This window comes from Dipodomys ordii, unplaced genomic scaffold, assembly GCF_000151885.1.
Source record: "Dipodomys ordii isolate 6190 unplaced genomic scaffold, Dord_2.0 Scaffold3, whole genome shotgun sequence".
Classification (NCBI taxonomy): Eukaryota; Metazoa; Chordata; class Mammalia; order Rodentia; family Heteromyidae; genus Dipodomys; species Dipodomys ordii.
Window position 1 is genome coordinate 1,123,432 of NW_012267219.1, and position 12,234 is coordinate 1,135,665.

Genomic DNA, 12,234 nt, shown 5'->3' on the forward strand with positions numbered 1-12,234 from the left:
GAACTCTGGGCTTGGGTGCTGTCCCTCAGCTCTTCAGCTCAAGGCTAGCGCTCTACCACTTGAGCCACAGCACCACTTCCGGCTTTTTTCTTTTTTTTTTGCTTATGTGGTACTGAGGAATTGAACACAGGGCCTCATGCATGCAAGGCAAGCACTCTACCACTGAGCCACCTCCCAGCCCCAAAGCTCATGCTTTTTACAGATAACTATGCTACAGAAATATAAATGTTAAACAAAAGCTGTGAGAATCATAGAATCATAGAGGGAGTTCTAAGTAGCACAACTTTGTTTCTACTTTCCTAGAATTCAAATAAAGAGTCTGAGGATAAGCTTCTTGGTAGACTGCTTTCCTTGCATGCACAAGATACTGGGTTCAATCCCCAGCACTGAAGAAAACAAATACAACAAAACCAACTAACAGAAAATCTTCTTCACAAATACAGCACCATAATCTTACCAACATAGTTCAATATAAGAAAAAACATAACAGGGGCTGGGAAGGTGGCTCAGTGGTAGAGTGCTTGCCTTGCATGCATGAGGCCCTGGGTTCGATTCCTCAGCACCACATAAGCAGAAAAAGCTGGAAGTGGTGCTGTGGCTCAAGTGGTAGAGCACTAGCCTTGAGCTGAAGAGCTGAGGGACAGTGCCCAGGCCCAGAGTTCAGGGTGGCTCAGGGGTAGAGTGCTTGCCTTGCATGCATGAGGCCCTGGGTTCGATTCCTCAGCACCACATAAGCAGAAAAAGCTGGAAGTGGTGCTGTGGCTCAAGTGGTAGAGTACTAGCCTTGAGCTGAAGAGCTGAGGGACAGTGCCCAGGTCCAGAGTTCAGGCACCATGACTGGCAAAAAAAAAAAAAGAAAAAACATAACAAATGAGAATGGCTTAAACCCTGGGCTGCTTACAGTGGTTCATGCCTATAATCCCAACTACTGGGCCATCTTAAACCATACATGCTGATGGCCGATAGTCCTAGTTACTCAGGAGGCTGAGATGTGAGGATCACGGTTCACAGCCAGCACAGGTAGAAAGATCCAGGAGACTCTTTACCTCCAATAAACTACTCAGGGGGAAAAAAAAAGCAGGAAGTATCACTAAAGCTCAAGTGTAGAGCGCTAACCTTGAGCACAAAGAGGCTTAGGGACAGTACCCAGATCATGAGGTAAAGCCTCAGGACTGGCCAAAAACAAAACAAACAAACAAACAAACAAAAAAAAAAAGCTGGGAGCTGGTGGTTCATGCCTGTAATCCTAGCTACTGATGGAGACTGAGAACCGTGGTTCAAAGCTAGCTGGGGCAAGAAAGTCCACGAGAGTCTCATCTCCAATTAACCACCAGAAAACTGAAGTGGAGCTTTGGCTCAAAGTGGTAGAGCGCTAGCCTTGAGTAAAAGAGCCCAGGGACAGCACCCAGGATCAGAGTTCAAGCCCCACAACCAAAAAACAAACAAGCAAACAAAACCTAGTGTAGTGGTAACATGGTTATAACCCCAGTACCCTGGAGGCAGAGAGAAGAGCCTGGACTATATATATGGAGACCCTAAAGCAAACCAACCATAAAAGATCAGAACACACTTCAGGTATACAGGAGCAAAAGAGGGAGGCAACTAGGATGAAGCACAAAAAAAAAGTATTCGGCCCTATAGAACAGATAAGAGAAAAAGTAGAAATATCAATGAAGTGGGAGAAGATAAACTGGAGTTGTCACAAGGCTCACATACTTTGCTTATTCTTCTAGAGCACTAAGGACATCTTCCATCTTTCAAGGTTCCTCATCTTGAAATCACACATTCTCTTCAACAAGCAAATACTAAAACAGGGCAAAATTCTACAAGTGTCTCTACTTTATATCCCAAAATTCATTGCACTCTCTCTCTCTTTCTCCCTTTCTCCTTCCCTCCTACTCTCTCTTTTCTTTGTCAGGGAACTGTACCTGAGCTTTATCACTTATGGATAATGCTCTACCACTTGAGCCACAGCTCCACTTCTGACTTTCCTGCCCAGGCTGGCTTCAATCATGATCCTCAGATCTCAGCCTCCTGAGTAACTAGGATAACCAGCATGAACCACTGGTGCCCTGCTCACCAAATTACTCTCTTAAGTCCAGACCATATGTTTCAAATATAATCTCAAGAATATATCTCTGGGGGCTGGGCTGGGAAGGTGGCTCAGTGGTAGAGCGCTTGCCTTGCATGCATGAGGCTCTGGGTTCAATTCCTCAGCACCACATTAGCAAAAAGAAAAAAGCCGGAAGTGGTACTGTGGCTCAAGTGATAGAGCGCTAGCCTTGAGCTGAAGAGCTGAGGGACAGTGCTCAGGCCCAGAGTTCAGGCCCCACGACCGGACCCCCCCCCCCAAAAAAAAAGAATCTATCTCTGTATTGTAAGTATGACAAATAAAACATTAAAAGAGTCACATCTCCATTGCTAAGAACTAAAAGAGAGTAATCAGATATATACTTCAAATGTACAATACTGCAAATGCATTTCTATTCTGTCCTAAGACTCTGCTTGGAAATTATGCATACATTTATGTATGTATGTGTGTATGTATGTATGTATGTATGTATGTACTGTCTGAGACCAGACTCGACCTTGGTATCTGACGCTTTACTCACTGGCTGGCACTCTACCACCTGAGCCATACCTCCAACCCTCTATATTTTTTAAAAGTAGGAAAAGACAGTAGCGTAGAAAAGGGAAAAAGAAATGAGTTAACTTCTAGGTTTTTAGCTTGTACAAGCTCTGAACTCAGGGCCTCACACTTGCTAAGCTTCCATGCTTTGGGCTGCAGCTCTATCAGTCTATCAGTTGAGCACACTTCTAACACTGCTTTATGCTCATTCTTCTGGAGAGGAAGTCTTTTGGACTTTTCTGTCTGGGCTGGCTTCAAAAAAATGATCCTCCAAATCTCAGCTTTCCAAATAGCTATAATTACAGGTGTGAGCCATAGGTTCCCAGCTTCCTCAACCTTCTAGAGACCACCAAGTCAAAACATCAACAGCAACAACAACAAAAAACCGCTTATGATATGGGTACAGTATGGTTCATGTCTATAATCCCAGCTACTTTAGAAGTGGATACTGGGAGGATGGAGATTTGAGGCCAGCTAGGACAAAAAAAAAAAGCAACTCAGCTGTGCGCTGGTGGCTCATGCCTGTAATCCTAGCTACTCAGGAGGCTGAGATCTGAGGATCACGGTTCAAAGCCAGCCCGGGCAGGAGAGACCGTGAGACTCCTATCTCCAATAAACCACCAGAAAACCGGAAGTGGCGCTGTAGCTCAAATGGTAGAGCCCTCGCCTTGAGCTGAAGAGCTGAGGGACAACGCCCAGACCCAGAATTCAAGCCCCACGACCGACAAAAAAAAAAAAAAGCAACTCTATGTCAACCAATAAAGTTGGGTATGGTGGCTCCTGCCTCAAGACTGCTATTCTAACTAAAGGAGAAGAGTAAATAAGATAATTGCTGTCCAAGGAAACCCTATTTGAAAAATAACAAGCAAAATGAGTTGGGAGTACTAGGCAGAGTTGGCTCATTCCTACAATTTTGCTACTTAAAAGGCTGAGATCTAAGCCAGGAGCTGGTGGCTCATACCTATAATTCTAGTTACTCAGGAGGCTGATATCTGAGGTTCATGGTTCAAAGCCAGTTGGGGCAGGAAAGTCTATGAGGCTCTTATCTCCAATTAACCACCAGAAAACCAGATGTGGCGCTGTGGCTCAGGTGGTAGAACACTAGCCTTGAGCTGAAGAGCTGAGGGACAGCGCCCAGGCCCAGAGTTCAAGCCCCACGACCAACAACAACAACAACAACAACAAAAATGGCTGAGATCTAATAATCATGATTAAAAGGCAGCAGGGGGCAGACAAATCTGAGATACTTTATCTCTGATTAATTAGCAAAAAAAGCCAGAACTGGAGATTGGCTCAAGTAATTGAGAGCACCATCTGTGAGCAAAGGTGAAAAAGCAAGAGGCTAAGAGTTTAAGCCCTAGCTCACGTACACACTCTCTCTCTCTCTCACACACACACACAAAAGCTAAGGGCATGGGTCAAGTGGGAGAGTGCCCACCAAGTACCTTCAGTAGTACATGAACATCCCTACCATCATTTTTCAGGCATGAAAAGCAACTGTGCTGTTGTAATGAGTACACAGAAAATGAAGTCCAAGCCGGGCACTGGTGGCTCACGCCTGTAATCCTAGCTACTCAGGAGGCTGAGATCTGAAGATCTCGGTTCAAAGCCGGCCTGGGCAGGAAAGTCCCTGAAACTCTTATCTCCAACAAACCACTAGAAAACTGGAAGTGGCGCTGTAGCCCAAGTGGTAGAGTGCTCGCCCTGAGCTGAAGAGCTGAGGGACAGCGCCCAGGCCCAGAGTTCAAGCCCCACAACCAAAAAAAAGAAAAAAGAAAATGAAGTCCATGTAACTATTGAATCTTATTTGAATTGAGCTCTTATGTATAAACTATTAACTTTCCTTATCAATGTCATCACAAACAACAGTGTTAGAGGCTCAATTATTAAAATGTATCTCGAATATTCCTAAACTACTACAGTTCTTACAACATGAGGAGGCTTTGAACACCAAAAGTGATTATCAAACATAAAAAGTTAGCCAGGCGCTGGTGGCTCAAGCATGTAATCCTAGCTACTCAGGAGGCTGAGATCTGAGGATCGCGGTTCAAAGCCAGCCCGGGCAGGAGAGACCGTGAGACTCCTATCTCCAATAAACCACCAGAAAACCGGAAGTGGCGCTGTAGCTCAAGTGGTAGAGCGCTCGCCTTGAGCTGAAGAGCTGAGGGACAGCGCCCAGGCCCAGAGTTCAAGCCCCACGACCGACAAAAAAAAAAAAAAAAAAAGTATTAAGAACTGAAAGTGTGGTTCAGTGATGGAGTGACTGCCCAGTAATTGGGATGCTTGGCATTCAAACCCCAGTACACAAGTCATCATCAGCTCATTTTACTATAACAAAACGAACAACCCCAATACACACCCCAACTCCCTTCAAAATCTAAGCACCTTCCCAACCATCACTTTCCCCTTCCCATACAAATTTCTAAGGATGGCTATACTTAGATTAATATAGTTAGCTCACATTTCACCAATGTTAGGGAATATCTGAGAGCAAATAAACATTGTTCCACTTCAAAAAGCCTGGCTATCTGTCAGTTACCTCAATGTTATATCTACAATTAAATAAACTAGCTATCATTTTACTTGTATACTGAGAGTAGCATTTAACGTGATCATTTCCTTTTGGTGATTATGGCATTTGAATTCAGGGTTTCTTACTTGCTAGACAGGGGCTGTACCATTTAATGTATGACTCTAGCCCTGAGAGTGGCCTAACTTAAAAAAAAAAATTAAAGCCAGGTGTCTTAAAATGCATTGTATTCATAAATTCATATGCTGAATTGAAATCCCCTTGTACAAACTACAGAAAGAAACAAGAAAAGAAAAAGGAAAGAAAGGAAGAAGAGAGAAAGAGGAAGGGAATGAGGGATGGAGGGAGGGAAGGAGGAACAAAGGAAGGAAAGAAAGAACGAAAAGAAAAGAAAGCCAGCTAGGTGTCAAGAGTGGCTCACACTTGTAATCAGCTACTTAGGAGGCTGAGATCAGGATGGAAGTTCCAGACATACACATTATGACCCCTTCCCAACTAAGAGCTGGGTGGGATGGGCCTATAACTACATGGAGGCTGAGATTTGAGAGTAATGCAGTCACAGTTCCAGATCACAAGATTCCATTTCAATGGAAAAGTCACTCAGGGAATGACCCTACTCTAAGAACTAAAATAAGCAAAGGCATTTAAAGTAAAACAGACTCAATAGAATCCAATATTCCCTCTCTTTTTCAGGCTGTGTTGATTTTTGGGGAAACAAGAAAGACAAACTTTTTTCCCCCCAAAGTCATCAGTTCTGACATATTAGAAGGATGCGAAAAAGCAGTGAGAGTAACTAAAGTAGTAAGCTGAGAGTTTTGTTTACTACAAGTTTTATATGTAGTTTTTTTTGGACTCAAAGTCAAAAGAATGAAATCAAGAGTGAAAAACTAAAATAAGATCTTAGTGGTCTTAGCCACATGCTTTAGAGTAAGTACAAATCTCTATCAGAAACTTCCCAAATATCTAATTTGTGTAAACAGGGCAAGGTATTATTAGCCATTAATACTGATACAGGATCCAAAATTTTACCTTACTTCCCAAATTTAAAAACTCTCTGCCAAGCACCGGTGGCTCATGCTTGTAATCCTAGCTACTCAGGGGGCTGAGATCAGAGGGTAGTGGTTTGAAGCCAGCTCAGGCAGGAAAGTCTGGGAGACTCTCATCTCCAATTAACCACCAAAAAGCAAAAAACCAGAGGTGGAGATGCAGCTCAAGTGGTAGAGCCTTGAGCAAAAAAGCCCAGGGACATTGAGTGCCCAGGCCCTAAATTTCAAGACAGAGGACTAGCATAAACAAAACAAACCCAAAAAACCTGTGAGAAGTGTTCAATTTATAATCCTATTATTTGTTGTCCTCTTATTTTTTCTTCATACTTTTCCTAGATGAAAAGCGTATGTCTGAAGTTAGGGCACAGTGAGAAAGCAGAAGGAAAAAGCTAAGCAAAGAAAAACACCACTCTTGTTTCCTTTCTCTAGTTAAAATTAGAATACATTTTTAAGAGTCCTGCATAAAAGAGAGAAAAATTCCATTCTGCCCCTTTGCTCTTCCAAATTCCTATATCCAAGTGGTTTGACAGCAGTTGAAAGGCTCACATAATGACATCATTGATTGGAACTATAATAGAAGGGAGTGAGAAGAGTTTTTGTGGGGGGATGGAAAGGGAAGGAGGTGAAGATGTATTTGTGTTACAAACAAAAGACAAGTTCTGTTCTTCAGCAGAGACAAATGAAGAACCAGATGACTGGATAAACTGAGGTCAGAGAGTTTCTCCTTTTGTCTTCTCTTTAAACAGCTCCTTCACCACTCCCTCAAGGTTTGTTCTATTGGGGCAGCAGAGGGAGGGAAAACAGTTTGTTTTTAAGAGGAGAAAGAGATGAAGAAAAAAAAGACAAAAAAAAAAAAACCCAGATACATGATTATACACTGTGTCTTTCCTTGAAAATATCAATTACTTACTTTCAAAGTATTATGAATTAGAAGGGATTTTAAAACTAGGTTAAATTTTGGTTGAGCCATGGCCAGGCACTGATGGCTCACATCTCTTAATCAGGAGGATAAGATTTGAAAATGGAGTTTTAGAACCTGCCTGGGCAGAAAAGTATGTGATAGACACTTGCCAGAAGCTGAGGCATAGCTCAAGTAGTGGAGTGCCAGCCATGAATAGAAAAGGTTAAATGAGAGCTTAAGTTCAAGTCCTAGTATTGGGAAAAATTTTGTTGTTGCTGAGCTTTAAAATATTCTGAGAAATGTTACCTATCCTGGAAACGCATTTAGGCTGTAATCTCCCGGATGTTTATTCACTGTAATATCCATCTTCAACTGCTACTTAAACTATATACAGATAGATGTTCTTTAACTTATGGTGAGATTTTACCCAATAAATCGGTCAAAAGGTGAAAATACCTAAGTCAAAAATGCATTTAAGCCAGGACCTTGTGGCTCACACCTATAATTCTACCCATCCCGGAGGCCAAGATCTGAGACTCATGGTATAAAGCAGGCCCAGGTAGGAGGAAGTCCATGAAATTGTTATTTCCAATTAACTCCCAAGAAACATGGAAGTGGAGCTGTGGCACAAGTGGTAGAGCAATAGTCTTGAGCAAAAAGGCTCAAGGACCTGAATTAAAGCTCCAGGCTTGGCACAAAAAAAAAAACAACTTAGTGCCAGTGGTGCCACACCTGTAGTCCTAACGATTCAGGAGGTTGAAATCTGAAGGTCAGTTTGAAGCAGCCTGGCATAAGTCTGTGTGAAACCACCTATTTACAGTTAACCACCAAAAAGCTGGCAGTAGATTTATGGCTCAAGTGGCAGAGTGCACGCCTTGAGTGAAAAAGCTAAGAGAAGGCTGGGAAAGTGGCTCATTGCTAGAGTGCTTGCCTTGCATGCATGAGGCCCTGGGTTCCATTCCTCAGCACCACACACCACATAAGCAGAAAAAGCCTGAAGTGGCACTGTTGCTCAAGTGGTAGAGCTCTAACCTTGAGCTGAGGAGCTGAGGGACAGTGCCCAGGCCCAGAGTTCAGGCCCCATGACCGGCAAAAAGAAAAAAAAAAGAAAAAATCATGGAGAATTGTTAGAGAAAATAATTAAAAAAAAAAAAAAAGACAAAGAGCCCAGGCCTGAGTTCGAGCCCTATTTCTCTCTCTCTCTCTCTCACTCACACACACACATACACAAATACATTTAATACATATAACTTAGGAATGAATATAGTACACTTCAGAGTAGTATCCATTATTTGCCCTGGTCATTGAACGGATGACTAGAAGCTGCACCTTGATACTGGTGACAAAGTAGCCTGCACCACATAATGCTAGCTCTGGAAAAGATTAAAATTCAAAGTCAAAATCAAAATGTAGTTTATAGTGAATGTGAAATTTTATTTATTTTTAAAATTTTTATTGTGAAAATACTGTACAGAGGGGTTACAATTACTATTTTTTTTTTTTGTCAGTCGTGGGGCTTGAACTCTGGGCTTGGGCGCCGTCCCTGTACTCTTCAGCTCAAGGTGAGCGCTCTACCACTTGAGCCTTAGCGCCACTTCTGGTTTTCTAGTAGTTTTTTTTAATTTAATTTTTTTTGGGGGGTCCGGTCATGGGGCCTGAACTCTGGGCCTGGGCACTGTCCCTCAGCTCTTCAGCTCAAGGCTAGCACTCTACCACTTGAGCCACAGCGCCACTTCTGACTTTTTTTTTCTTTTTGCTTATGTGGTGCTGAGGAATCAAACCCAGGGCCTCAGGCATGCAAGGCAAGTGCTCTACCACTGAGCCACCTTCCCAGCCCATCTAGTGGTTTTTATTGGAGATAAGAGTCTCAAGGACTTTCCTGCCCAGGCTGGCTTTGAACTGTAATCTTCAGATCTGAGCCTCCTGAGTACCTAGGATTACAGGCGTGATGCACCGGTGCCTGGCTTGAATGTGCAATTTTTTAAGTTAAAATTAACATGTCAGTAGCTTCCTCCTATAATCCTTTCAACTCAGAAGGCTGAAATCTGAGAATTTCATTTCAAAGTCAGATAAGGCAGACAAATTCTTGACTTTTTTTTTTTTTTGCCAGTCCTGCGGCTTGAACTCAGGGCCTGGGCACTGTCCCTGAGCTGTTTTTGCTCAAGGCTAGCAATCTATCACTTGAACCACAGCGCCACTTCCAGCTTTTTCTGTGTAAGTGGTACTGAGAAATCAAACAGAGGGCTTCCTGCATGCTAGGCAAGCACTCTACCACTAAGCTACATTCCCAGGCCCATTTCCCAACTCTTTATCTCCAATTTACCAGCAAAAAATCTGAAGTATAGATGTGGCTCAAGTGATAAGAATGTAAGCTAGGGGCTTGCCAGCCCAACGATTTAAGTTTTACACTCGAGCACTGCTACTTGAGAACATTTAGAAATATTTTAGTAACCAATAGCTAACCTACAGGTTACTTTTTAGTAGAAAATAGCTATAAACAATAGCTAAATACTATAGATATAAATATTAGAAATTATCTAAAAATCTACAGGTTGAATGATGATAACTCATGCCTGTAATCCCAGCTATTCTGGAGGCTGAGATCTGAAGATTCTGGTTCAAAGCCAACCTGGGCTGTGAGATTCTTATCTCCAATTAACCACCAGAAAACCAGAAGTGATGCTGTGGTTCAAAATGGTAGAGCAGTAGCCTTGAGCACAAAGACGCTCAGGGACAGCACCCAGGCACTAAGTTCAAGCTCCATTACCGATATATAACAAACATCTATAGGTTACTCTTTTCAGCTTGTTGTAGAATTTAATTCTTTTACCACTACCCTCTTTAAAATTAATCTAACAAATTCTTCAACACAGCTCACAGTTCCTAAGGTTTAGTTTCATACTGGCAAAGTTCTATATATGATCCCACAGTTTGTAAATACATAATAGATTTTGTTTTGGGTGCCAGTCCTGGGGCTTGAACTCAGGGCCTGGGCATTGTCCTTGAACTATTGTACTCAAGGTTAATGCTATATCACTTGAGCCTCAGCTCCATTTACATCTTTTTTTTTTTTTTGCTAGTTAATTGGAGAAAACAGTCTCACAGATTTTCCTGCCTGGGCTGGCTTTGCAAGCTGATCCTCACATCTCAGGCTTTTGAGTAGCTAGGATTACAGGCATGAGCCACCAGCACTTAGCTTCTACCTGAACTGGCTTCACACCATGATCCTCAAATATCAGCACTCCAAGTAGCTAGGACTATTGGCAAGAGCCACTAGTGCCCAGCATCATTTTATGACCACAAAAAAAAAAAAAAAAAAAAAAGGCCTGGTGATAGTGGCCCAAATCTATAAATTACTCAGGAGGTTGAGATCTGATGATTGTGGATAGAAGCCAGCACAGGTAGACAAGGCTCTTTGGGGGTTTGTGTTTGTTTGCTTTCTTGTTGTTTTTACCAAAAATAATATCCTTTGACACAAATCACAAATCAACTGAACTGGCTTGCCATCTTGATTTCCTCTATATAACTCTCCATTCAAAGATGAGTTTATTATGTGGCAGGCCAAGTCCTGTCCTTTACCAATGGGACTGACCCAAATTACTACTTCACACACACACGCACGCATGCACGCACGCACGTGAGCAGAGTCAAGCACCAGAATGAAAATCAAGCTGGTAATCAAAATCAGAACCAACGAGGCAGATCTTATTTTTATGGGTTTGGTTTTGTTTCAGGGGGTAGGAGGTTTTTTAGTCCGTAGTCACCATGTGGCTTATCTTCAGATAGTCCAAAGAATTGGATAAGACAATTTACAGCCAATTGTGTAAAAAAATGTCTATAAATGCCAGTGCCATTCTTCGCCTTGGCACTTCCCATTATCCTAAACCAACAGGATCCTATTCACTGAGAGCTGAGCTCCAAACATGAATAGACAGACTTTTATTGGGCGGGGGAAAGGAAGAAAATGATGGCATGTGAGAAGCCAGATTTCTTTTTTTTTTCCCCCGGGGTCCGGTAGTGGGGCCTGAACTTTGGGCCTAGACGCTATCCCTCAGCTCTTCAGCTCAAGGCTACCACTCTACCACTTGAGCCAAAGTGCCACTTCTGGCTTTCTGCTTATGTGGTGCTGGGGAATTGAATCCAAGGCCTCATGCATGCAAGGCAAGCACTCTACCACTGAGCCATCTTCCCAGCCCTGAAGCCAGATTTCTTTAAGTTTCTGTGTCATGCCTAATGTATATGGCATATTAGTAGAGTGGAATATAACTGTAAAACAAGCAATCATACAAAAGTCAGCCCAGGAAGAATAGCAGAGAATGTTTCTACAAATTTGTAATATGCTTGAGTTCTAATTCCAAAATATGAAGGAAGCAGATGACTTAATCAGTCAAAGTATTACTTGAGCAGGGTGCTGGTGGCTCATACCTGTAATCCTAGCTACTTAGGCTAAGATCTGAGGATCACAGTTCAAAGCCAGTCTGAAGCCAACCTGGGCAGGAAAAGTCCATGAGACTCTTATCTCCAATTAACAATTCAAAAACTAGAAATGAATTGGTGTAGAATGGAAGTAGTAGAGTACCAGCCTTGAGCAAAAAGAGCTCAGGGACAGTGCTCAAGCCCTCAGTTCAAAGCCCCATGACCGACCAAAACAAACACACAAAAAATTAAGTTCTTAGAAGCCTGCTATGTTCAAGAGAGTCCTTCTCATTCTATATAAACCTGCCAAGCTGATTTAATATGATAAAAACAGCACTTACATCCAATCTACATTACCTTTCTAGAGATTGAAGAGACATTCAAACCAAATCTTTGTGCTCTTTCCTTTAGCTTATCCAGGTTAACCTACAAAAACATAGGGATACTTTTAAAAATAAAAAGAAGGCAGAAACTATCATAAAACGCTAAGAATTCAGAAAAGTTTAAAACATCAAAACAGTATGGTACTACACACTTGTAATCCCTGTATTTGGATGGGCTGAGGCAGGAGAGCTGAGTTTGATGCCAATGTGAGGCTACACAGTTATTTCCAGGTCAGCCTGGGGCACTGCCTGGAATACAAACAAAAACCTGCTGGGCTCCTGTGGCTCACGCCTGTATTCCTAGCTACTCAGGAGGCTGAGATGAGGAT

General features: G+C 42.4%; 1 protein-coding gene across 2 annotated transcripts in view; it reads right to left on the reverse strand.

The window, feature by feature from the left end:
* Sarnp (SAP domain containing ribonucleoprotein) overlaps window positions 1-12,234 on the reverse strand; it is a 63,072-nt gene that overhangs the window by 26,371 nt on the left and 24,467 nt on the right. For both annotated transcript variants that reach the window (XR_001175239.1, XM_013021039.1), the window contains exon 9: window positions 11,880-11,948. Coding sequence is in view for 1 of the 2 variants with exons in the window: in XM_013021039.1 (XP_012876493.1) it covers window positions 11,880-11,948 (69 nt within the window). In the remaining variant the exon portion in view is untranslated. The remainder of the gene's footprint in view (window positions 1-11,879; window positions 11,949-12,234) is intronic.